The sequence below is a fragment of the Xyrauchen texanus genome, chromosome 44, assembly GCF_025860055.1.
Source record: "Xyrauchen texanus isolate HMW12.3.18 chromosome 44, RBS_HiC_50CHRs, whole genome shotgun sequence".
In the NCBI taxonomy this organism is placed as follows: Eukaryota; Metazoa; Chordata; class Actinopteri; order Cypriniformes; family Catostomidae; genus Xyrauchen; species Xyrauchen texanus.
This window is the reverse complement of record NC_068319.1, coordinates 21038095-21065612: the sequence shown is the minus strand read 5'-3', so window position 1 is coordinate 21065612 and position 27518 is coordinate 21038095. Positions and strand designations below refer to the sequence as shown.

At 36.2% G+C, this 27518-nt stretch overlaps 3 protein-coding genes across 5 annotated transcripts in view; 2 read left to right on the top strand and 1 right to left on the bottom strand.

The window, feature by feature from the left end:
* The window catches only part of si:ch211-127i16.2 (probable flavin-containing monoamine oxidase A), a 50320-nt gene extending 48787 nt beyond the window's left edge, over positions 1 to 1533 (bottom strand). Inside the window, exons 1-3 of the mRNA XM_052117529.1 lie at positions 1256 to 1533; positions 1047 to 1134; positions 46 to 226 (exon numbers count right to left, since the gene is read on the bottom strand). Coding sequence (XP_051973489.1) covers positions 46 to 226; positions 1047 to 1134; positions 1256 to 1394 — 408 coding nt within the window. The 5' untranslated portion in view covers positions 1395 to 1533. The remainder of the gene's footprint in view (positions 1 to 45; positions 227 to 1046; positions 1135 to 1255) is intronic.
* A 2551-nt stretch (positions 1534 to 4084) lies between these two features.
* On the top strand, positions 4085 to 14705 carry vsig8a (V-set and immunoglobulin domain containing 8a). Of its 3 annotated transcripts, XM_052117764.1 has the most exons (10): positions 4085 to 4211; positions 4411 to 4477; positions 4696 to 4809; positions 4928 to 5019; positions 5794 to 5960; positions 6264 to 6468; positions 8733 to 8885; positions 12744 to 12866; positions 12961 to 13099; positions 13787 to 14705. In XM_052117764.1, exons 3-10 carry the CDS (start codon positions 4778 to 4780, stop codon positions 13950 to 13952), a joined length of 1077 nt encoding a protein of 358 aa, XP_051973724.1. In that variant the 5' UTR covers positions 4085 to 4211; positions 4411 to 4477; positions 4696 to 4777; the 3' UTR covers positions 13953 to 14705. The 3 variants fall into 3 exon arrangements, with proteins under 3 accessions (XP_051973724.1, XP_051973725.1, XP_051973723.1); XM_052117763.1 differs by lacking the exons at positions 4085 to 4211; positions 4411 to 4477 and having other exon boundaries at positions 4507 to 4809; XM_052117765.1 differs by lacking the exons at positions 4085 to 4211; positions 4411 to 4477; positions 13787 to 14705 and having other exon boundaries at positions 4503 to 4809; positions 12744 to 12870; positions 12961 to 13087.
* A 1363-nt stretch (positions 14706 to 16068) lies between these two features.
* atp6v1b2 (ATPase H+ transporting V1 subunit B2) lies at positions 16069 to 25901 on the top strand. Its single transcript, XM_052117501.1, has 14 exons — positions 16069 to 16282; positions 16815 to 16870; positions 17508 to 17606; positions 17722 to 17815; positions 17891 to 17968; positions 20317 to 20456; positions 20895 to 20996; positions 21085 to 21182; positions 21276 to 21399; positions 21780 to 21930; positions 22013 to 22095; positions 23215 to 23319; positions 23525 to 23654; positions 24946 to 25901. Exons 1-14 carry the CDS (start codon positions 16150 to 16152, stop codon positions 25080 to 25082), a joined length of 1530 nt encoding a protein of 509 aa, XP_051973461.1. The 5' UTR covers positions 16069 to 16149; the 3' UTR covers positions 25083 to 25901.
* Positions 25902 to 27518: the final 1617 nt, after the last annotated feature.

Below are 27518 nucleotides of genomic sequence, written 5' to 3'. Positions count from 1 at the left end.
ACAGTCTTCCATCATACTCAATAAAAAGGAAGGTGTCTCTCCTACCCGCCAGAGAAACTGGGCAAGGTCAAGCATGACCAGAGGGGAGTACGATGGGATGCTAGAAGTGTAAGTCGTGATCTTGGCGTGTGGGCCCCCCATGTGATGCACTTTCTTGCCCTCTGCAAATTGTGGATAGACCTCCATACCAAACTCTCGTATGAGATCCATAACATGGGTCTGTGTACTACATGTGGCAAAATCAAACAAATTACAAGTACAGTTAATGATAAAGCATGTACAAGATGCACTCTGTTTCCACACACATTCACATGGCCGGAGGCAGTTGGTTCCCTGCTTCTAAACATCTTTTGTGTTACTTCAAGAAAACCCAGTCAAGACTTACTCAGCCCCAGGCAATAGACATTTATGGATCTCTCTGGTCAGTGAAAATGTTACTCTGGGTATTTTCTAATGTTTTGGGTACTGCATGACAACAACAAATGCTGCTTGTAAGCTTACAATTGTTGAGTCAAATCTAATCTGTTTTGATGTTGCAATTATTCCATCTTTTAAACAGAGCATATATTAGTCTATATATATAAGCAAAAAATGGAGGTTACAGTGAGGCACATACAATGGAAGTATATGGGGCCAATTTTTGGAGGGTTTAAATGCAGAAATGTGAAACTTATACGTTTATAAAAGCACTTACATCTGTTAAAATTGTTTTATGGTTTGTTGACATTACATCGTCATGGCAACGAAGTTGTGAAATTGGCTATAACTTTACACAGATAAGGATAGTAAGCGATTTTATGACACTGGAATAATTTTATCATGTATTGTTTATGTCTTGTGTCTAAACTTTTGAAATAGGATTTTAAAGTTTACGGTCCCATTCAATTCCACCGCAAGTAACACAGATTTTTGATTCTGTTTATAAAAAAAGGAGAGACAAGTCTAAAATAACGTTTGTGGTAATAAATATTATGCCACAAATCCTGTCGATTGCGGTTAACTTGTATCGACACTGGAATATTCCTTTAACTTGTATTGAGTCTTACCTGGCAACCCACTGTCCACCCATGTCCCACCTGTCAGGGCCATCAGCTGCTGGTAAATCTTGAGTTAAAGTTCGTCCTCCAACACGGTCTATGTAGGGTACAGCAAATAGGAAAACAAGTCTGAATGAGATACTCATGTATTCTAAAGTTGTGGGCTGAATGCCGACATATACAAGTGTATTTTCAGTTGGGATATTTGGCTCACGCACCCTTTGCCTCTAACACTAATACTTTTAGTAGTTTGTTCCTTTTTTGCAGACACTGAGCCGCGCTTAGTCCGGACAGGCCCGCACCGACAATCACTATATCGCACGATTCGACAGACATCGCAGATATGCACTGTAGCATGAGCTAGCGCTACAAACACTGTTGCACAAATGAATTTGACACTTCATCTAAGCTGCAGAAAAACGGCCAACCCAAGAGTTGAAAGTTCGCTTTTTATTATCTGATCGTTGGTTTCCATGCAGGCTTGTGGTGTACATTGTACTGGGATGCAGGGAGTACTCTGAAATGGGACACCGGAAGAAGCCATAGAAAGTTTCTGTCAGACCTCCCACTCTGTGAGCACTGAACGCAGGCGATGTATTCGTTATAAAATGAAATTGAACAATAAGGTTATGTTAAAATTTGTAATTGCATTAGGTATATCATTGATCAATCGTTTTTGCAGCATTTATTAATCTTGGTTTATGTTCATTTATTTAGGCCTACCAGCTGTTGTTGTAAATTATAATTTATGTTAAAGGAATATTCCGGGTTCAGTAGATGTTAATCTCAATTTACGGCAATTGTGACATAATGTTGATTACCACAAAAAATAATTTCGACTTGTCCATCGTTTATTTAAAAAATAAATAAATAATAAAATCAGTCAAAAATCAAAGCAACAGTGAGGCACTTACAATAGAAAGAAATGGGGCCAATCCTTAAACTTTCAAAAACTCACTGTTTCAAAAGTATATTAACATGACGTAAACAATGAATGCGTTAACATGATTTTAAAACATGAAAACCCTAAAACAACTGTAAACACTGTGATTTAAACAAATGTTGACCGTGGCATGATTGTTGGTGCCAGACTAACTGCAGCCTCAGTTTTCTGTTCTTGGCTGAAAGAAGTGGAACCCAACATGGTCTTCTGCTGTTGTAGCTCATCCACCTCAAGGTGCGATGTGTTGTGCATTCTGAGATGCTATTCCACTCACTACAATTGCACAGAGTGATTATCTGAGTTAATGTAGCCTTTCTGTCAGCTCCAACCAGTCTGGCCATTCTCTGTTGACCTCTCTCATTGACAAGGCGTTTTTGTCCACAGAAATGCCACTCACTGGTTGCTTTTGTTTTTAGTACCATTTTGAAAATATCAGGAGATCAGCAGTTACAGAAATACTCAAACCAGCCCGTCTGGCACCAACAATCATGCCAATGTCAAAATCACTGAGATCACATTTTTTTCCTCATTCTGATGGTTGATGTGAACATTTACACACACACACACACACACACACACACACACACACACACACACACACACATATATATATATTCAGTATATACTGCACATGTGTATCTATCTGTCTATATATATATATATATATATATATATATATATACATATATACATAAACACAGGGTTTGGGAGTAACGGAATACATGTAACGGGATTACGGATTTAAAATATAAAATATAAGTAACTGTATTCTACTACAGTTACAGTTTAAATCATTGATAATTAGAATAGTTACATTCAAAAATTATTTTGAATACAGACGAGATTACTTGACACTTTATTGTCATTTGTTTCATTTAATATTTAGTTTAATATTTAGTTCCACCTTTCAGATGGAAAACATTTATAATATAAATGATGCAATCCAAAGTGTATTTAAATAGCGGTGAAAAACTTTCAAATGATGTATTACATTCATACAAGCAGACAGAGAAGTAAGTTGAAGTTTTGAGCAAAAAAAATATAAATAAACCTTGTGTAAATTGTCAGCTTTATGCTAAGTTAAAATGCTATTTCTAGCCATTTTACATGTACATGTTATCAGACAAGATCATATTTTTTTTATCAAGAAGATTTACATTAGATCATAATTTCTTTATTTCTTGTAAGACCTTGTAATATAATAATTTTAGTATTGTTTTCCTGTAAAAATATCTATAAATCCTTAAAACAAGACCAGTTTGATTGCTCTAGTTTTAGAAACAACACTGCATAAGATATGTAGGTTTTTCAGAGAATGTATTTTTAAAATGTGTATTTTGCCTTACTGTAATGGCAGAGTTTTTATAGTCAAAACAAATGAACAAATCTACCACTGCTGAAGAAGTAATCCAAAGTATTTAGAATACTTTACTGACCTTAAGTAATCTAACGGAATAAGTTACAAATTACATTTTACATTATGTATTCTGTAATCTGTAGTGGAATACATCTCAAAAGTAACCCTCCCAACCTTGTGTATATATATATACAGTATACATATAATATATTTACTTTATTGATTTATCATAAAAAAAGAGTGTTGTCTTATTATTTTTTATTTATTTAGCCAATTCCTATTTCTGCAGGCATTATTTGCTCACCATCTATTTGTGCATCCCAACCAGTCCAATGCAGAAACATCGGCTCAACCAATGGTGTGAATTTGGGGCAAAACTAACTTTTATCCTACCAATGGAAGGCAGGGTGAGTGTGTCGGAAAAAGCTGTTTGTAATATTCTGACCATTTTAAAAACAGTCATTATTTTTTTAAATTCCATTTGGTGAATTTAGTGGTTTTGTATCTGCCATTCTTTTCATGCAAGCATGCAGGGTACCTCACTTTTTATTGTGAAAGTAACCAATTACCTTTTACTGAACTTTTAATATGCTTTATTTTCATGAAAATGGGCTGTCAAGAGCAAGAAAAATGACTTATTTTGAATAAATACTATGGCAAATAGTCCAATGTACTGATCTACTTAAATTCTGCAATAATTTGTTATTGTTTCCTTTGTTTTTCTGAGTGGAGTAACCAGTTGTCACCTGAGACCTGTCTCCATGGACCATATCTCCATGGCACCCCTTCACTTGATACCAGAGGAGACTCGTTGTCTAACAGTGGAGCCATTCAGGTGAAGTGCACAAGGACTTAAACTGGGAGACCTCCATGTGTAAGTTTCTATTTATAATTCCATTTTAATTTATTTTTGTATCACCCTAAACTTGCTCGGGTAAGTCCAGATACTTTGGAACTGGTTGTTCCAGTCGATCAGCTTATGAGCTGCTCAAAATGTTTCTTCTGTTGTATAATGTGTGGTACATGACTGATTGTGGTGAATAAAATTGTTATATGTTCTCAAAATACTGTAGGAGGAAGAAGGGATTTAGTGTTTAAAAAGATAGAACAACTAAGATTTACTCTGTTGTCTTAAATCAGGTAAGTAGAAAAGAAACTTTTTACTATGTTGTTGTAAGTTGAAATGTATTTTGGTCACTACAAGGAAGTTATTTTTTACTTCTGTTCCATAACTATACTGTTACAATGTTTAAAATTGCATGTCCTTTATCTGTTATAGTGATAATTGTTCAGTAAATTCAATCATAAATGTCTGTTCTGTATGGCACTGGTGTAAAATATATCTGTTCTTTTTGCAGATTTTTTTCTTGGCTTGGCATATGTCATAAAATCCCCAACCATCTAAACGAGAGGAAGTTTCATAGTAAAGGGTGTCCAAACATGAATGTACCAAAAATCTGCTTTCTCACAGGGTTAAGTTCAAAATATTTTACCCAGCAAGACATGCTCATTATCTGTGTCTACTCACTCATTTTGAATCGCTCTCTTTTCCTCTAGCTTTGAATCTCTTTTTACTTTAATCTCCCACAGATGTCCAAAATGGCCTTGTGATAGACGAACAAGTTTGTTGCCACTGTTTTTGTTTATGACATTGTCTGTGCTAACACTGTTTCACAAAGCAAGTAAGTTTCTTCTCCTTGAAAAAAACCCAAAACTTTTTGAATTTGAACACAATTTTTGTAGACCACATTCATTGTACATTCTCCTCACAACACAGCTAAAGTTTTTAGGTTTTCCTTCATCCACATCATTGATGTCTGGTAGAATTTATTCACAAGCATCTGGACCAAGTCCAGATATTAGTCATTTAGTTCATAGAGCATTTCATTACATGAGCCCATATGAATAATTCATGAGAAAGCACCAAGATGGTGGCTAAGAACTTTAGCTGGGTATACACTAGGCCCATTAAACCAGACAGATGGGGTTTTAGAATTAAAATTGAAAATGATCATCCTAAAAAAACAGAATAACCTAGAAAGACGTGAATGACATCTTTAAGTTTTACTCTCTTTTCACTTTATTTGGAATACTACCAGTCAAAAGTTGGAACAAACTTCACTGAATTTATATTTCTCATCTTAAAACCCCTTTAAAGGCTGATGCGTGAATGTTTGAAAATTTTGTAGATAAATATAGAGTGTGCCTTTGTGTGAATGTCTTTACAAAACCAACATTTTAATAATAATCGGTGGACTGGATAGTGAAGATATTGTCTTTCAATTCATTTTAGTGATGTTTCGTCTAGCTTGCAATTATTAATAATGTCTGTTTGTCTTTCAGTTTTTCAACCATGTTATATTACCAGTTTAAAGACAACTGACAAATAGCGATCTTTGCAAGTTAATGGAAATTGCACCTACGCATTACTTAAATCTAACACCAAACTTGTTCAGATGTATTAGCAATGAAAGTGACCTCCAGTGGACCACAGACTATGCAGATGGCTCAGGGGGAAAAAGTTACAATAGACTGCGCCTACACATCAAGTCCAGCAGACATAGGCGAGCTTGATATTGAGTGGTCAGTCATCAGCCCCGACACAACACAGAAGGACCACATGGTGTGTAAGGCAATCTGTCAGTGCTTATACAAATTAATGTTTAGTGTCCCTAGACCCTGCTTTGACTAGAGTGACATTAACATTTTAGATATGTTTTTAAAAAACAAATGAAAACTTTAAAAATGATTCACTCCTGTATTCATCCAGACTGTCGCTTTAAAATCACTGACCAAACCTGTTCATTACTAGAGGGTCTCCATATACATTTGGCCATTGTAGTGTATGTTAAGTGTACAATCAATTAGAGCTTCAAGCTGCAATCGAAAATGTATTTAATAGAAAATGTTTGACTTTTTCCATTAGATCATATCATTTACTGGTGGAAGGAAATATATCCATAGTGACCCTGCTTTTATGAAAGGTGTGGACTTTACAGCTACAGACCCTGCCCAGGGAGATGCATCTCTGTCTATAACCACATTGGCTGTCAATCATGCTGGAACCTACCAATGCAAAGTCAAAAAAGCACCTGGAGTGGATAGTCGAAAAATCTCACTGATTATTATGGGTAATACCAGCTATTTCAAGTGTTCCTCTAAGTTTAAGCAAAATAATTAACTGCAGTCCACTAATTGAGTTATTAAGTAGGCTAATTAGAGCATGGGAAATTCATTTCCAAAATGTTTCTTTTGTATTAGGATCTCTAGTTTCCTTAAAGACCCCATTAAATCAAAGTTGGAGTACCTCAGCAAGTACTGACGCTGACTACCACCAATCCAGGGTGTGCTGAGTAACTCCAGCCAGGTCTCCTAAGCAACCAAAGTGGCCCAGTTGCTAGGGAGGGTAGATCCACATGGGGTAACCTCCTCGTGGTCACAATTAGTGGTTCTCGCTCTCAATGGGGTGCGTTTATCGCGGAGAGTAGCATAAGCATCCACATGCTGGGAGTCTCCGTGGTGTCTTGCACAATGAGCCACGTGACTGTGACTGTCTTAGAAGCGGAGGCACCTGAGACTTGTTCTTCAGTCTGTTTAGAGAACTGTTCTTCATCAGTTGTTCCTTTTAATGTGTGGGGTTCCTCAGGGCTCCATCATGGGACCTTTTTTATTCTCCCTTCACATGCTCGCATTAGAAAAGATCTTTGATAAGCATGGCATACACTACCATCTGTATGCTTATGACTCTCAACTTTACTTTCCTATTAAACATGGGAAACAACCCTCTTTTAAGTCTCTGTATAAATGCATGGCCGATGTGAAGTGTTGATTGGCAAACAACTTTCGGCCAATTAATCAAGGATAAGTCAGAATTTATTATTTTGTCAAAGGGGATGTGGGATAAATTTAGATGGCAACTTGTCATTGCTTCCAGGGAAAAAACTTTCCTTTGTGAAAAACCTGGGTGTTATTTTTGACACTGAGCTCAATTTGATTGGCAAATAAATGCTGTTGTTAAAAATTGCTTTTTCCATCTTAGATCTATACCAAAGTTGAACTCCATCCTCTCTTTTGATGATTTGGAGAAGGTTGTGCATGCCTTTGTGTCTTCTCGTTTGGACTTTTGTGAAGCTTTGTATCTGGGTGTGAGTCAGGCCTCTCTCTTTTGCCCTGCAACTGGTCCAGAATTCAGCTGCTAAGCTTTTAACTGGAAAAGAGACCATATTACCCCAATGTTGATTTCCCTATACTGGTTACCGATCCAATACCGAATCCAATACAAAGTGTTGCTATATGTATTTAAGGCTCTCCATGGTTTAGCACCAGAGTACATATCTGTTTTAATAAGTTTGCATCAACCTTCAAGGTCTCTCCATTCTAGTGATCAGCTGTGTCTGTCGTTTCCTCAATCTCGCCTTAAAACTCAAGGTGTTAGAGCTTTTGCGGTGGCAGCCCCTAGACTTTGGAACGAGCTTCTGTTGGCCATGAAATCCTCTCTGTCTCTTGTGTCTTTCCAGGGGGCCTTAAAAACATATTTATTTTCCCTAGCTTTTAGTTAATTGCATCATAAATTGTACTATGTCAATTCCTCTTATCCTGTAAAAAAAAGTCCATGTGTGTTAGCTTTGTGGCCATTTTTATGCTGAAATACTCCCAAAAGTTGACCAAATTACCTTAACATATTTCAAATGTTAAGTCTTAAAAGAGACTGAAAATAATGACTTATCCTCTGCACTCACACATTTTGTCCAATCAAAAGCTCTCTAGAATGAGAATGCTCCTCCCCCTAATTCAGCCTACCATTGACTGGCAAAAGCAAGTAGCGTATCGTGTTCATAGCTGTGACATAAACTAAAAGGTATTGGCAGTTTCCAAAAATGGACAAACCCTTCAATGTGTCCCACCACAGTTTCCTGTTTCAATAGGAAATATATCAATATGTGAACACATCAAGCGATTGCATGAGGTCTTTAAGCTCATCCTTTCATTTCCATAGTGATATGTATTTTCAGTTACAGGATATGTGAAGGTTGCATTGGTATTTTAATCTTTTAAAATATACTTTATATTCTACTTTTATTTTGTGCCTTTATTTGTGTTACAGTCCCGCACTCAAGAGTTCCTCAGGTTCCTCAAACCTTTCAAATTTGGATTTTTCAAGCAAAGGGTTCATTTTATTTCATCTGCTGTTGCTGTCAGAAATAAAACAGAACTAGCCTTGAGATTTTGTTTTCTAAAGATAAGAGTCCTTGAGGGAAATAAATATGAACTTCTGCATTGCTTTTATCTCCCTCTAGAAATGCACAATGACATTATTCCAGGAGTCTTGAAATTGTATGGGTAAAATATACCACTTTTAGTAATTGTTGCCCCTTTTTTGTGTTGTGTGTGGCAGTGAAGCCGTCTGTACCGAAGTGTTGGGTAGACAGAGGAGAAGCCGTGGGTGAGCCAGTGTCAATGCGCTGCAGATCAGATGAAGGCTCTACACCTCTAGTCTATACCTGGAGAAGAGAGAATGGAGGTCCCGTTCCCCCAGACGCAATCCAGAGTAAGTGCGCACCCTGGTGGTAATTTTGGTCACTATTTAAGCTACAATGTCCATGTATATTTGAATAAATAATAATTAAAACATTGTTTATAATAAAATTAAAGGAAAGATTGATACAGTAACACTCTAAAGGTTTAAGAGTTTTTAATTAACTTTGGGTACTTTATTTTTTATTTTTATTTTTTATTAAGACTAACATTTTATATAATATTTTGAAAAGCATATCTTCATTTATTTTTATTACTTTTCAAATGCCCTTTAAAAATAGATTTCATTGTTTTACCTTTGCCCTTGACCCAGACTTTAAATTGTAAAAAAATATATTAAAACCCATCAAAAGAATTTTGTAACTATGATTATTTAGAGAATGAGTGAAATAAACAAAAACATTTTAGCATTTATCCTGTTAAAGTATTTTAAATACACTTACAACTAGGGATACCATAATATATCGATTATTGTTCAGCACGTTATTTTATCGATGTATTTTTGAGGCATCAATATATTAAAATTAGCTGACATTTAAATTAGAAGCCTGATTTATTGATAACATACAAATGAATGGGGAGAGCTGTAAACTAACAATTCCTGTCACAAAATTGTCTGACTTCTCTTATAAAAAAGCAATTTTATCATAGAAACTCCACACATGGTTCATTCCAAAAGGGTTGTTTACTGTAAAACATGTTGAAGATTGACAGACAGGCAGTTATTTCATTAAGTGATGAGCTGTTTCCTCACGAAAGCAGTTTATTCAGCACACTAAAGCATCCTCTCCATAGACATCCATTCAGAAAGAACGGCATCTTGTCTCCTCGCCAGTGTACCGCCCATAGAATGTCTACGGAACCACCGTGTTATGCTATTTTATGCTTAGCATTTAGGCTCCCCTATATAGATGGGTTCTGTTAAAGTCGGCATGAAACGGAAGTTGCTTATCAATCAAGAAAAAATGTAGGGCGGGGACTTGATTCTATACATCGGTTGTTGATTGGATTGTGAAAAGTGGAGGCAGATCCGCTTTCTGTCTGCTACCTCAATAACTGCTATGTGCATAGAACACTATCTCACAGTATGTTATGTTTACATTTTTAGAAACTGTCATCTTTTTGCACTACTGAGTACCGGTCGGCGCTGCACTGTCTATTGTCCTGTTCATTGTCAGTAATTTGTTGTACTGTCCTGTACTTTTTGCACATGTTTGCACGTGCACTTTATATAGGTATATATAGGTTTTTTATATAGGTATTTTATTTTGTTGTGTAGTCTCATGTGGTCCTGTGTTGGTCCTTTGTTGTTTTTATGTAGCACCATGGTCCTGGAGGAACATTGTCTCGTTTTGCTGTGTACTGTACTAACTGTATATGGTTGAAACGACAATAAAAACCACTTGACTTGACTTGACTTGACTTGTAATATCGGTGTTTGCTTACAACAATGCTGTAGAAGCTGAGAAATGAGCGAGTAACGTATTACAATATTTCAACATTTTGAATCACAATACACTAAATATAAAGAGGAGAAGAAAAAAAACACTTATCGTGCTGTACACACCAAGATATCTGCATTTAAAAATATGAATAAACTCTGGAGGCATCCAAGTTGCATTGTATTCAAGTTATGACATTTTGATGAAAGTTTACAAGGTCAAAGAAATGATAAAATAGCAAATATGCATGGATGAATCCTTCACAATGAGACCAGTAACATGCATTAATAAAATAAATAGGGTCAATTTTGATTTCATGCCAACTTTAAGCATCTCGCTGGTTATTTGAAGGGGGCTTGACTTGTAGTTGGCATGTTTTGTAGTAGTCTTGCAGAACGCAGACAGACACTTCTCAAAATGGGTCGCTGTCCTATTCTGCATATCGTGGCGCTGTTTTGTGGTCCGTTCTGCATAACGCGGCGGCTCATTTGAGCGTATTCCCATTCGGCCCATTTCACGGCCGACCCACTGGCCCGCTTGGTTCTCCCGATGGCCAGTTCGCCCCGATCGGCCCCAAAGTGTGTCGGCCCACCGGGAAAATGCCCAGTATGCCAGAATACCAGTCCAGCTTGTCCACTGCATCTTCAGTGGCTCTGATGCCGGGATTACTTGAAGACTCTTATGTCCATTTACAGCCAACAACAGAACACTTATGATGCTTATGAAGCTGAGACATTATTCTTCTCACTGTATCTGCTCCAGCACGGAAAGAAATGGCGGACTGTGTGTAGATCACTCAGGGGAGGAGGGTATAGTCCATTACCAGTCGTGGGCGAGGCCTGCCCTAAATTGATGTCACTTTAGAGCAGAAACGGAAACCATTCATTTTTGACAAACTGTTTTTGATTAATAGAAATATAAGAAAGAGGAGTGGGTGGACTTTTAACATTGTAGGGTGGTTGTGTACACACACTGCTGACTCACATTTATGTACAAACACCATGTAAAAGTGAATTTTGCATAATAGGCCCCCTTTAAGCGAAACACCCATGCATTTAGCCTCTCAGGATGCACCTCATGAAGTTGGTTGAGAGAATGCCCAGATTTTGCAGAGCTGTAATCTAGACTAGACTACTTTAAAGAGGCCAAAATAAAAGATTTCGTTTAAAACTTATTATACACTGGCAGCTAAAAGTTTGGAATAATGTACAGATTTTACTGTTTTGGAAAGAAATTGGTACTTTTATTCACCAAAGTGGCATTCAACTGATCGCAATGTAGACTCAGGGCATTAATAACGTAAAAAATTAATATTATAATTTGAAACATTTTTCAGAACTTCTTAAATTACTTCAAAGAGTTCTCATCAACAAATCCTCCACATGCAGCAATGACAGTTTAGCAGATGCTTGGCATTCTAGCTGTCAGTTTGTTCAGATACTCAGGTGACATTTCACCCCACACTTCCTGTAGCACTTGCCATAGATGTGGATGTCTTGTCGGGTACTTCTCACACTCCTTACGCTCTAGCTGATCCCACAAAAGCTAAATGGGGTTAAGATCCATAACACTCTTTTCCAATTATCTGTTGTCCAATGTCTGGGTTTCTTTGCCCTCTCTAACCTTTTCTTTTTGTTTTTCTGTTTCAAAAGTGGCTTTTTCTTTGTAATTCTTCCCATAAGTCCAGCACCCTGAGTCTTCTATTTACTGTTGTACATGAAACTGGTGTTGAGTGAGTAGAATTCAATGAAGCTGTCAGCTGAGGACATGTGAGGCGTCTTTTTCTCAAACTAGAGACTCTGATGTACTTATCCTCTTGTTTAGTTGTACATCTGGTCCTTCCAAATCTATTTCTGTTCTTGTTAGAGTCAGTTGTCCTTTGTCTTTGAAGACTGTATTGTACACCTTTGTATGAAATCTTCAGTTCTGGCAATTTCAAGCATCGTATAGCCTTCATTCTTCAAAATATGATTGACTGATGAGTTTCTAGAGAAAGCTGTTTCTTTTTTGCAATTTTTACCTAATATTGACAGTACAAATTTCCTTCTGAAACAACAAAATCTGTACATTATTCCAAACTTTTGGCCACTAGTGTGTGTGTGTGTGTGTTTGTGTGTGTGTGTGTATGTGTGTGTATATATATATATATATATATATATATATATATATATATATAAGTTTAAAATGTCTTTCTACCACAGAATGCTATCAAAAAACAATCAAGTAATTTATGTTATGGTGGAAATGTCATTTGTTCTTGATGTTTCATATACAAACGGAAAAAACAATTACAATATATCCACGGTTGGACATTGTTAGTTGACAAAATAAACAAACTAGTGACAGTGTGAAAAATGTGTTTAAAGTGAGTCAGAAAATGTCTCTTTTATTTTATGTTATGTGTCTTGTCTCTCCATACATAAATGTAGACTCTGTCACAGGAGAGCTTTTGATCAGTAACCACTCTGAAAGTCACTCTGGTATCTACTCCTGTGAAGTTTCAAATGCGGTAGGGAAAGAGAGCTGTCGGCTGAACCTTCAAGCTGTAAAGCGTATGTATGCAAACACACTGCAGCTACATTGTTCATCAAAAGACCAAAGATTTTGTGTTGACTAACATTCACTGTTTTTCCTGATCTTTGATAGCTCCTAACAGAGCTGGGGTGATCACAGGCACTGTTGTTGGATGTTTGCTGCTCATCATGATTGTCCTGTTGATCATATGGCTCGTCGTCTTCAGATGTGACTGGAATCGACATGACAAAGATTTATCCAATGAGATTAGGTGAAATAAACACCCCACATTTCTAGGGTTGTGACCATTCAGACTTTATTATATAGAATTCAATTCCCAAATTTAAATAGAATTTGAATTAAAGTAGCAAATAGAATGCAGAATTGGAATTTAAATTTGAATTTAAGTACGTAAACATGGTATCATACACGCAACAGAATGTTTCAAGAAGCATTAGATGATATTAATATTCAATGTTTGTAATGCTACTTATACAATTGTCCATTTAATTTATATATTTAAGCAATATACCAGAAGCAAGATTGCTACGACTGTGATTCGGCTATTGGTAATCACAACCATCCTGATATTCAGTACATCAGCACAAATGCACGTGTGTTATTGCTGTTATACAACAGTTCTATAAACAAGAAGATAATTTTGAGGAACAATTATACTATTAAAGAAGTTCAAATTGAGCAGATTTTAGACACAATGTGTAGTTATTTTTATCAAGACTCTTGGATTGTTTCTTGTCCAATCACATTAGAGGACCTGAACTATATATTTCATTATATTAAATTAATTAACTTAATCTTAAAGGTAGGTCATTCTTAGATTCAGAATTTTGACCAACCCAATTTTGGCCAATTCCTCTCTTATTATTGTACATCATGTGATGTGAGATGGTTTGATATCCTTGTAAAACCGATGATCTTTTCTTTTTTATCCTTAAAGAGAAGACGCTCCTGCCCCTGAGAGTCGCCCTACCAGCCGAGTGTCCAGCTTCCGATCAGGAGTGGCCTACAGCCAAGTGGGCCAAACTCACAAAGAACATCCACCTTCCACTAACACCAGCAACAGCACTGCGAAGTATGACAGCAGATTTGGCTATGCAGTGTGAGAGAGTGTTTGTTCTTCATACATTGTCAGTTTAATCGACATGTGCAGTTTCACTGGAGCTTGAAACTTTACTTCTCATCATAGGTTTGCAGTTATTAAAGAATAAAAGTGACTTTTTTCAGTCTTTTCACTGGAATGTTTGCCACTCATGATGCAAAATGCAATACAGAGTCAAATTATTATTCACAAATATGAGATATGGACCATGTATGATGTTTTTTTTTATAAAGATATGCTAATCAGAAAATCTTTGATTTGTTTATATATATGTATTATTTAGTAGAACTCGTAAAAAGAGTTTCAGGATTTGTTTGTGACAATGAGCTTCTGTTGTTGCTGTTTTCTAAGATTCTATAATCAAATATTGTATGGTTTTAAACGTTTTTGAGATCATAAAAAAATTGTTTAATATGATGTGTTGACAGATTTTCTCTGAGCTACTGTATTCTTAAGTGTTGTTTTGTACTTGCTAAAATGTTTTCATTTTTCATTTAGTCTCTTTTCATTCTCCCCAAATTGCATTCGATTGAAAGTAAGCAATATGTAGTTTTTATGTGTGTTCTTTTTTTGTTGTGTAATTACACAGCTTGCCATTTCTTTGTTTAAGGCCATACAACCTCATCTTGAGGAACCTTTGAAACAGCAAGTATCCTTGTCAAATACGTGTTCTATAGTTTACTTGGGCCAGTCATTAACTCTTTAGTAATTCTAATAGGACTACCAAAAATGTTGGATGTTGTAAAGATTGGCTAAATTTGTTCTGAAATGGTCATATTAATAATAATAATAATAATAATAATAATAATAAAATACTTTTAGATAAAGTATATTGGGATCCAAAAGTCTGAAATCACATAGAAACATGCAGGATTCTAAATTGTATATAAACCTGGAAATAAACAATGTTTTAGATATTTTTAAAATGTAAAACAAAGAAACATTATTGCGAAAAATTTATAAGAAACAATTAAATGAATATTCCAGGTTCAATTTAAGTTAAACTGAAACGACAGCATTTGTGGTATAATACTGATTACCACAAAAAAAAAAAAGAAAAATATGTTAATATATATATATATATATATATATATATATATATATATATATATATATATATATATATATATATATATATATATATATAGATATATATATAGATATATATATATAAATAATGTTTTGTGGTCATAATGATTTGGCTCATCTGTGTATATAGCTACACTGGCAGCCAAAAGTTTGGAATAAGATTTTGCTCTTATGTAAAGAAATTGGTACTTTTATTCACCAAAGTGGAATTCAACTGATCGCAATGTATAGTCAGGACATTAATAATGTGAAAAATTACTATTATAATTAGATTTTTTTTTTCAGAACTTCTTAAATTACTTCTAAGAATACTCCATGTGCAGCAATGACAGCTTTGCAGATGCTTGGCATTCTAGCTGTCAGTTTGTCCATATACTCAGGTGACATTTCACCCCACACTTCCTGTAGCACTTGCCATAGATGTGACTGTCTTGTCGGGCACTTCTCACACTCCTTACAGTCTAGCTGATCCCACAAAAGCTCAATGGGTTTAAGATCCATAACACTCTTTTCCAATTATCTGTTGTTCAATGTCTGTGTTTCATTGCCCACTCCACCTTTTTTTAAAAAAAAAAAACATTTCTTTTCAATTGTTCCCATAAGTCCTGCACCCCTGAGTCTTCTCTTTACTGTTGTACATGAAACTGGTGTTGAGCATGTAGAATTCAATGAAGCTGTCAGCTGAGGACACGGGAGGCATCTTTTTCTCAAACTAGAGTCTCTGATGTACTTATCCTCTTGTTTAATTCCACATCTCTTTCTGTCTTTGTTAGAGCCAGTTGTCTTTTGTCTTTGAGACTGTAGTGTACACCTTGGTATGAAATCTTCAGTTTTAGTTGTGTGTATATATATAGATAGATAGAGAGAGAGAGAAAAAAAATTATATTGTTAACTTATAAAAATGCAATATTTACGCATTTTCACTAGTGTGGTGGAGCATGTCACACTGCATGCAATGGCCTGTCAACTGCCCAGTCTCCACTAGATGGCATCAGCGTCCACTGCGTCGATTTTGAATAGGGGGGGGGTTAAACACCTAACCACTACTTCGCATGTGCAGCCGTGTTCTCACGATTTGCTCGCTAGTGTGATTTTTGTGAAGTATAGTCATCATGAAGGCTCTTAGAGGAATGGTGAGCGGAGCCGTAAGCGAAATATCGTCTGCCGTTACCGGGAGCAAACACGTCGCCGTTCGGGAAAATGTGCTCGCCGTCACTCGTGACTACATTTCTCAGCCGAGATTAAGTGAGTGTCCAGGGCCCCTGATAAACAAACCCACCGGAGCGATTCGATGATGTGATGTGATGATGTGATGTCTGTATGATTAACATACTGCGTCGTGTCAGCATCATTATCGGCATGTTATTTCAGCTATAAATGTGTAACGTCCATTATTGTATTATTTCTGATACTGTCCATACATGATTTGGATACTATACGTTGCCAGGTGAATCCAGGATCAGCTGATGACACCCTGCTAACAAACGGGGATGTTTCTCGTTCGTGCAAATTGTTTACTTCTAAGTGAATGAGATGATTTGATTTTAATCACAATCGATGTTAATAAATACTCAGTGATGCATGTTTTAGGACTGTGCAAGGAACTGCATCATGATGGCAGTGTCATCAAATGTACCGATGATGTCATGACATCCAGGGACCTTTTGAGATTTGTCAATCAGTTGCATTATTGACTCTGTGTGACTCAGTTGTATGTGCAATTTGATCTATACTATGAAAACACTATTGTGACATGCATCTGTCATTGCTTACACAGCGTATAAAACCGTGGCTGGTGTCAATGGGCCCCTGGTCATTTTGGATCAAGTGAAGGTAATGGATTTCTAATTTTTTTTTCTTCACTATTATTACTGTTGATTGATTTGATTCAATCATCTTTTAACCGTTGTTTTATGAATGTAATGCATTCCAGTGTAGTCACAACTTTACATTCTTTCCAGGTGTCAGGGGGTGTCCCGGCCCCTGTAATGTGGGTGGCCCACTTAGTTCTATGTACAGTAAAGCCTACTCTTGTAAAGTATTTCCTGGGCCCTGTGAATTTTAGTGACAGCCCTGCCCCTTTTATGCATCCACTCATCTCATCACCCTTTGAAAGGCTTGTCTCTCGACTATGAAAATTTGAGTGCATTTCTATAGTCTGAAATGTGAATTAAGATCTATCCTCATGTAGAATTCAATGGTGGATTTATGTGGATTTTTATATGAGCCCAATCTAAAGTGAGATGATTAATGTCTACTTCTATATGTTGATTTTGTGTGTGTTTGTTTTGTTCGCAAGGTAATTATGAAATGCCGCCACCTTTACATACGGTTTCATTGTCGTCATATTAATCGTGCATACATACGCCAATGCAACGCCAGATTTAATTTGTTTTGAATGTGCTGTACCATACTTGTTCTTTTATTTAATATCAACAGGTATTTTATAATGTTTGTGCATCTGATGCAGTTTCCCAGGTATGCTGAGATTGTCCACCTGACTCTTCCTGATGGCACCAAGAGGAGTGGACAAGTGCTGGAGGTCACAGGCTCCAAAGCCGTGGTTCAGGTCAGGGAATGAGATTTTCTAAAATGCATCATTTACATTATTATTATTTATTTATTTTGTTGGTTTTCTTCCATCTTTTTATATTAGTAGCTGACCCTTATTTTTTCGTTTTTAGGTGTTTGAGGGAACATCTGGCATCGATGCCCAAAAAACCACATGTGAATTTACAGGGGACATATTGCGAACACCTGTGTCCGAGGATATGCTGGGTAAGAAACAGGAATGCATTGTGCTCATGTTTTTTGTAATTATATGTATTCGCTTAAACTTGTGGTTTATTGCAGGTCGGGTCTTCAATGGATCAGGAAAGCCAATTGATCGTGGACCTGCAGTGCTGGCTGAGGACTATTTAGACATTATGGGTACATTGAAATCAATGGCTTCAATTCAAACATTTCGGATATATGATATTTGAGAGAGAAATATAACTTTGTAGTGCAGTACATGGTCTGTCATGCTTAGGGTTAAGAATCAGGAACAGAATGTTTTTAGGATGTTTTGTTCAATGTTTTGTTTTTCATAGTATATTTTTGGTTTAACAGTGAGGAGTAGGCATGAACTGATATATTGACTGCCGATATTTATCGGCCAATTATTGACCAAATTAAAACCATCGGCATATCTGTAATAAACATGAAAACACAGATTTGGAAACCGATTTATTTATAATTAATTAGTAATACACTTTGTAAAAACCCTGTTAATTCAAAGGCACAATCTAGAAATAATAAAAGCCAGAAAATCTGGAAGGGTTGGCACTTCTAGAACATGTCTATTAATTTCTATTTATTATTCTTTCTCATTTTCACGTTAATGTGGATAAACCACCAGAAACGGACGTAACCGTTGTGAAAGCAGCACTTATCTACATGATGAGGGAAATCATCCAAACCTCTTGAAAACCAGCAGACTTTGACCTCTGAGACATCAGTATGATATTCATTAATGCTACGTGATTGTTTGAATTAAGATTCAAATTGCAATATGGAGATTACTAAACCTTAAAAGGCTCCGTTTAAAACGGCAAAAACAGAAGTGCAAAAATGTTTTGGAAGTACAAAAAAATTAGTTTTTAATAGCAATCATCATGTTAACATATTTAGTTATATTTTTTTTTTATGTCTTTTTTATCTTGTGTTTATCTTTCACTGTGGTTCTCTTTAAAATGCTGGCCTGTCACGTGTTCAACAAATCCAACGTTCAATGGAAATTATTTATTGTTAGAACAGTAAAAAAAAAAAAAAAAAACATTCCTTACAAAAATCGAGAGTTTGTGGCAAATTGCCCCTGATTATTTCCACATGCAAATTGGCTTTGCGGCAAACTTGCAGCAAATTGTTAATTGTTGTCAAAGGTTTGCTGGAGGTTTACCACTACCGGTGAAGAGCAGCAAACTTCTGGCAAACATTTGCAGCGAATCACAAGCTCATTTGCATGTGAATATAATGTGCTAGTGTGCCAGAACTCTCGATTTTTGTAAGTGATGTGATGACAAAATAAAGTGTCAAAGTATCGTATCTGCCTATAATTTGTTAAAACTGGTATCGGACAAAAACGGTGCATCCCTTGTTAAGTGGACCAATTTTTAAAAAAGTACTATAATCATTTTTAATGGAATAGAAATATTCTGGGTTCAATACAAGTTAAAATAATGCAGCTGCATTTGTAGAATAATGTTAATTACCACAAACATTTATTTTATTTATTTAATTTTTCTCCCCAGTTTAGAATGCCCAATTCTCAATGAGCTCTAAGTCCTCGTGATGGCGTAGTGACTCAATCCGGGTGGTGGAAGACGAATCTCAGTTGCCTCTGCATCTGAGACCACCAATCTGCGCATTTTATCACGTGGCTTGTTGAGCGCTTTACCGTGTAGACCATAGCGCGTTTGGAGGATTCACGCTATTCTCCGCGGCATTCACGCACAGCTCAGCACGCGCCCCACTGAGAGCGAGAACCACACATGATAGAGACCACGAGGAGGTTACCCCACGTGACTTAACTCTCCCTAGCAACTGGGCCTATTTGGTTGCTGAGGAGACCTGGCTGGAGTCACTCAGCACGAACTCGTGACTCCAGGGGTGGCACAAATTTATTTCAACTTTATTTTGTCCCTCTTTTTCATTAAAATAAAAGCTAAAATCTGGGTTACAGTGAGACACTTACAATATAAGTGAACAGGGCCAATTCGTAAACGTTATAATACTCACCGTTTCAAAAATATAGCCACAAAATGTAAACAACATGCATGTTAACATGATTTTAACTTGATAAAGTTTTGTGTAAAGTTATAGCCAAATTTACAACTTTGTTGCCAAGTTAATATAATGTCAGCAAACCCTAAAATTACCATAAAAACATCGATTTAAACAACTTAAATAATCAGCTCAAATAATATACAATTTTAACAAAAGAATGAATGCAAGTGCTATAAATTATAAGCGTCACAATTTCTGCGTTTAAACCCTCCAGAAACTGGCCCCATTCACTCCCATTGTAAGTGCCTCATGAAGGAGGGTTGAGTCGAATTTGTTTCTGTGATTAACATTATTCCACAAATGCTGTTGATTGAGCTAAACTTGTATTGAACCCAGAATATAAGTGGAATCGGAACCAGAGTGGTTACATTTCTTACAATTGATCATGCTCCTAAATTGCCATCAGTGGTATTTTTGTGTATTTATGTCTGATTTCCACCTGTTTCCCGTAGGTCAGCCAATTAATCCTCAGTGTCGTATTTATCCTGAGGAAATGATCCAGACTGGCATCTCTGCCATTGATGGCATGAACAGCATTGCAAGAGGCCAGAAAATTCCCATTTTCTCCGCTGCAGGTCTGCCCCACAATGAGGTGAGATCAAACCAGTCTGTTTTTCTATCCCGTGTTTCATATGGTTTGTTATGTCTCTTAAGAAGAGACATAACAAAAAATATATGTGGTGTTTCTGCTCAAAAAGAGACCCAATCATTTTTATCAAGTGGTCAGCCAGTGTGATTTTTTTTATCTAGAGAGCAGGTTGGCCAAAGGCTGATAATACTGCTTTATAAAATATAAAAGAAAACAAAAATGCACATTATGTATTGACAAGGCTGTTTTTTTTATTTGTATTAACAAAAGAATTACTAATTGGTCCAATGCTAAAATTTAAAAATGGCCAAATAACAACTGATATATCAGTTTATCACTATATTTATCCATAAGATGCACAAATCTGGTCTGTTATTTGAAAATGTGCTCCTTTGTTTTGATTTGTTTTTTGCTCACTCTGTTACAATTGTGTGTCTTCAGATTGCTGCACAGATCTGTCGTCAGGCAGGATTGGTAAAGAAGTCCAAAGATGTGATGGATTACAGTGAAGAAAACTTTGCCATTGTGTTTGCTGCCATGGGGGTGAGCTGCACTTCAACTTTAAAATATTACGCGTTCTTTGTATATATTAATACCAGTGGTATATCTTCATGACATTGTGTTTCTTAAGGTCAACATGGAGACTGCAAGGTTTTTTAAATCAGATTTTGAAGAGAACGGGTCCATGGACAATGTGTGCCTCTTTTTAAATTTGGCCAATGATCCCACGTCAGTAACCTCCTGAAATATACCCACATTTATGGATTTTGGTTTGACGTGAGTGAAATGTTATTAACCAAAATGCTTGATTTCCTGTTGCAGGATTGAGCGCATTATCACCCCCCGCCTTGCGCTCACTGCGGCTGAGTTTCTGGCTTACCAGTGTGAGAAGCATGTGCTAGTCATATTGACTGACATGAGCTCCTATGCTGAGGCTTTACGAGAGGTAGGACATAATGTGACCGCTGTTTGCACTTTCCATGAAGAAGATACACTTTGGTGTCCCATTATTTTTGTAAAACCTTAAAGAGACAAATCTTACAAAGGTTTTGTCTCAAACTACTATAAATGTTAAACTATTTTATCTCTGTTTTTATAAAATTTGTAATGTTGTCTGCATTCATCAAGTTCAAGTGAATTAAGTGCATTCATGTAAGAAAACAAAACAATCAGGTTGGCAGGTTAAACACCGCCTTTCATTGACTTTGTTGAAAACAAATTATAATAATATATATTTATATGTACATCTTCATTTTTCAAGGCAGGTGCCTGTAAGCATGAAGGCTGTCCACATTACTCATATTAAACTCGATCATCTTCTTCAAGGTCTCTGCAGCTAGAGAAGAGGTGCCTGGCCGACGTGGTTTCCCAGGCTACATGTACACCGATCTGGCCACAATATATGAGCGAGCCGGTCGTGTGGAGGGACGAAATGGATCCATCACCCAAATCCCAATCCTCACTATGCCCAATGATGGTTAGCAAACATCTCAGTTCTCTTTTCATCATAACTGGTTTTGGGAACAGAAATGCTTACACTTTTATAATCTTATCCACAGATATCACCCATCCTATTCCGGATTTAACAGGCTACATCACTGAGGGTCAAATTTATGTGGATAGACAACTTCATAACAGGCAGGCGAGTCATGAAAACAACCTCAAAGTTTGAATTGTGCATTAATAAATGGATCAGGGGGTCTGTCAATTATTGAATGAAAATCAAATTTGAATAATGTGATAAACATGATTACAATATTAAATTAACTTAAGGTAAACTGAAGTACAGCTAAATGTACCCCTTAAGGGGTAGTTCACCCCAAAATTAAAATTTTATCAATTTACTCACCCTCATGTCATCCCAGATGTGTATGACTTTCTTTCTTCTGCTGAACACAAATGAAGATTTTTAGATAAATATCTCCACTCATGGTCCTTATAAATGCCTTATATATCATGGTCCTTACAAATGCAATTGAATGGTGACCAGAACTTTGAAGCTCCAATAAACACATAAAGTCAGCATAAAATAATCCATATGACTCCAGTGGTTTAATCCATGCCTTCAGAAGTGATAATATAGGTCTGGGTGAGAAAAAGGATAAATATTTCAGTCCTTTTTTACTGTAAATACACCTCCCTGCCCAGTAGGTGGCGATATGCACAAAACGGCAAAAACAAAAGATGAAAGTGAAAGTGGAGATTGATATTAAAAAGGACTTTTTAATATCAATTATCGCTTCTGAAGATATAGATTTAACCACTGGAGTCATATGGATTACTTTTTTGCTGCCTTTATGTGATTTTTGGACCTTCAAATGTCTGGCCACCATTCACTTGAGTCGTGAAGACCAATAGAGCTGAAATATTTTTCTAAATATCTTTCTTTGTGTTCAGCATTAGAAAGAAAGTCAAACACATTTTGGATGGCATGAAGGTGAGTAAATGATGAGAGAATTGTAATGTTTGGGTGAACTATCCCTTTAAGGTAAATAAGAATGTATACATGACTCTGAACATCAATAATAATTATTGTATTGGCTTCACAAGGCATAAAAGTATATAATTGAATATGTTACTGCATGCATGTAAGCTCAGTTTTATACAGTATGTAAAAAGGGGTCCCTGCTGCATCTCTCTGTCCACCAAGGGGTCCTTGAAAAATGTTGAAAACCCCTGTAGTTGATGAATGAATACTATGTGCAATTTGTTTTAGTAATTATTATTATTATTATAATATATATTTTCTCCTTTAATGTAGATCTATCCTCCCATCAATGTACTACCTTCTTTGTCTCGACTGATGAAGTCAGCTATCGGTGAGGGAATGACACGCAAAGACCACTCGGATGTCTCTAATCAACTGGTAAGTTTGGGAGAATATAAATTTGAAACCAATTAAAAGCAATACCACATTAGAGAACACAATCATTGTATTCCCCTTTAGAGATAGAGCCATTTATGCATTTAATGTAGAAATAAAATGTACCAGTTTTCTCACTGCAAACAATAAATTAGTTGATGGTTAGAAGATTGGGAAGGTTGTGACAAAGCTTCTTTTCTTTACACAGTATGCTTGTTATGCCATCGGGAAAGATGTGCAGGCAATGAAGGCTGTGGTTGGCGAGGAAGCATTGACAGCGGATGACTTGTTGTACCTGGAGTTCTTACAGAAATTTGAGAGAAACTTTATTTCCCAGGGTAAGTCAGGACAGAAGAGCAGTTTTGTATCTTATAAAGAACAGAAAAGGTAGACTTAAGTCATTCTTGCTATGCAGTCAATTTGTACTGGAAATTGCGAGGCATTAAAGGAATATTCTGTGTTACATACAAGTTCAGCTCAATCGACAGAATCTGTGACATAATGTTGATTACCACACAAATTACTTTCGAATTGTCCCTCCTTTAAAAATAAATAGGTTTCATCGAGTCACTTACAATGGCCAATTTTTGGAGGCTTTAAAGGCAGAAATTTTATAAAAGCCCTTACATTAATTCCTCTGCTAAAAAACTTATTATTTGAGCTGTAAAGCAAGAAATGGTTGGTTAGTGATTTGATCACATTAAAATCATGTTAACATGCAAACGATTTGTCTTGTGGCTAAACCTTTGAAATAGTGAGTATTTTAATGTTTACTAATTGGCTCCATTCACTTCCATTTAAGTGACTCAATGGAACCCAGATTTGTGCTTTTTTTAATGAAAAGGAGTGACGAGACTAAATCCATTTTTATGTTAATCAATAATATGCCACAAAATCTGTTGTATGAGCTCAAATAAACTTGTAGTTAACCCTGAATATTCCTTTAAGAGCTTACGTGAGGGTGTCAACTTGAAGTTAATTTTGATATTTTTGTTTTCCATCTCAAAACTGTATGACTTTCTTCCGAGGAACACAAACAAAGATATTTTGATGGAGATATATCATGTTTTGAAGCTTGATTACACTTCTTTGCACTTGACACATGCGCAGATAATCAAGCATCAAATCATGATCGCACCTAGGAGACTGCATGTCAAGATCTTTAGTGAAAAAGGAGTTACTTTTTGGTCTGTTTTTCACTCAAAACTGATCACTTCAGAAGACATGGATTAAACCATTCAAGTCGTATGTATTTCTTAAAAGCTGCCTTTATGTCCTTTATGGAGCTTGGACGTTTTGGGCCCCATTGACATGCATTGTACAGATGTATACACCTCATATCTCTATCATAATATCTTAATTTGTGTTCCTCGGAAGAAAGTCATATGTTGTGTTATTTTGATAGAAAAAAACTAAGAAATCTTAAAAAATTGTAAGTTTCATATTTTATCCAATATAATGAACTGAAATGATCAGGGGAAATAAAACGGCATAATTGGAATGACCCACAAATAAATGAGGCTCATTTTAAATTCATTAAGTACTTAGTGATGTGATTACATGAATGGCAGCAGCCTATAAAGCATATGTACTGTATTCAGGAAGGGCTTATTATTCTTTGTCCCACAGGTGCGTATGAGAACCGAACTGTGTACGAAACTTTGGACATTGGATGGCAGCTTTTGAGAATCTTTCCCAAGGAGATGCTGAAGAGGATTCCTCAGAGCACCCTGGCTGAGTTTTACCCTCGAGACTCCAAACATTAATCTTACTTCCTTGCTCAATCAGTCCTTCACTTCAGCCGTGAATCTGTCTGCTACGCTAGATGTTGCTCACTCTATCTGCTCAAATCAAGTGCACTGAGTCATATTGTCTTAGAAGCTGTATTGATGGAATACAAAGCTGTTTTTCATGGCTTGTTCATTGCTGCTGTTGGTATTTATTTATTATGTAAGTGTTGCTTAATAGTAAAGCAAATATTGCGTGAAAATTGTTGCTACATTATTGGGAAGATATTTGTGTCCAGCTCAATGTGTCATATGTTTTGAACAAGTGGTCAAGACTATTAGTATACACCACAAAAATGCCTGATTTTTCATTGTATCTAAAGTGCCAAGTTGAAGAATATATCATCTAAAGGTATTCTATGAATTTGTCATCCTTACAGTCAATTTACTATGCAGTATATAGTGCATATTGAAGTAATAAATATATACTTAATTCGATTATAATGAAAAAAGCCATATGAGATATAAAAGCACAGTGGCCCTAACCTAATCTTGAAACGAGGAAAAACATACATTGAGCAATAGATTTTTTTATTTTATTTTTCATTTACCAAAAAGGTGCCATTCAAGTTTGTGAAAGCTATGAAGTTGGCATGAAATTAACTTGCCCTAGTCTGATTTACATGAAAATAAATGTCATGGTTTATGGTTGTGTAAACATTGTATTTATTATATTTATTTTGGTGCCATGTATACATGTACTGTACTGTGGTAAAATGTGTCATATCTTAAGAAATTGTGACTTTATGCATGAAAGCTATATTGGAAATGTGTTTGTGAGCATTTGCTTCATGAAATAAACTTTAATGTTATATATTTGAAGTCTGAAGTTTACATACACCTTTGCCAAATACATTTAAACTACATGTTTCACAATTCCTGACTATTGATCGTAGAAAGCATTCCGTCTTAGGTCAGATAGTATCACTACTTTATTTTAAGAGTGTGAAATGTCAGAATAATAGTAGAGAGAATTATTTAAATCAGCTTTTATTTCTTTCATCACATTCCCAGTGGGTCAGAAGTTTACCTACACTTTGTTATTATTTGGTTGCATTGCCTTTACATTTTTTAACTTGGCTTAATCATTTTGGGTTGCCGTCCACAAGCTTCTCACAATAAGTTGCTGGAATGTTGTCCCATTCCTCCAGACAGAATTGGTGTAACTGAGTCAGGTTTGTAGACCTCCTTGCTCGCACAAGCTTTTTCAGTTCTGCCCTCAAATGTTCTATCGGATTGATCAGGGCTTTGTGATGGCCACTCCAGTACCTTTTAAGCCATTTTGCCACAACTTTGGAGGTATGCTCGGGGTCATTGTCCATTTAGAAGACCCATTTGCGACTTATTCCTGGCTGATGTCTTGAGATGTTTCTTCAATATGTCCACATAGTTTTCCTGCCTCATGATGCCACCTATTTTGTGAAGTGCACTAGTCCCTCCTGCAGCAAAACACCTGCACAACATGATGCTGCCGCTTCATGGTTGGGATGGTATTCTTCGGCTTGCAAGCCACACCCTTTTTTCTCCAAACATAACGTTGGTCATTATGTTTACTGGACTTAATTTCTGTACCAACTTTAAGGATATAGGTTAAAATGTATATGACTGTATAACTGGTCACTATTACATCCTGCTTGATAATGTTTGCCCTCATCAGTACTGTGAAGTAATGTTTTAAAACAAAAAATTCCATCTAGGAATATTCGGGGAGGAAATATCCAGAAAATTGAATTAGTACTAACCTGGAAAGTCTGATAGCTAATAAACAGGCTAAATGTGTATGACTTTCTTCTGCTGAACACACAAATATTTTGTGAAGAATATTTCAGCTCTGTAGGTCCTCACAATGCAAGTACCAAAATTTAGAAAGTACAAAAAGACATTAAGGCAGCGTTAAAGTAATCCACAAGACTCCAGTGGTTAACTCTAAATCTTCATAAGCAATACATTACATGTGAGTGAGAAACAGATATTTAAGTCCTTTTTTACAATCAATCCCCAACTTCACTTTCACAATCTTCTGCTTTTGTTCACTCTCCATGCATATCGCCACCTACTGGGCAGGGACGAGAATTCAAAAGAAAAAGGACTTAACCTTTGATCTGTTTCTCACCCGGGCCACACCTATAATGCTTTTACTAGAACGTCCTCCTTATTGCCCAGTTCTGAAGAGTCTAAGCAGACTTAGACAGTTATGAAGAACCAGACTGGCTGATTTTCTGGACATAGGCCCATTATGCACATGGTATTAAGTTCCTTCTCAGGTGATACAATTACAAGTGGTAAAATGAGACACACTGCTGTTTACATCTGGTCACACAAATGGTTCTCTTTTATTTATTATTATTATTATTATATCTGTGTTATTTGCTCACTTGGTATCCAAAACAGGATTATTTATTCAGTATCCACCAC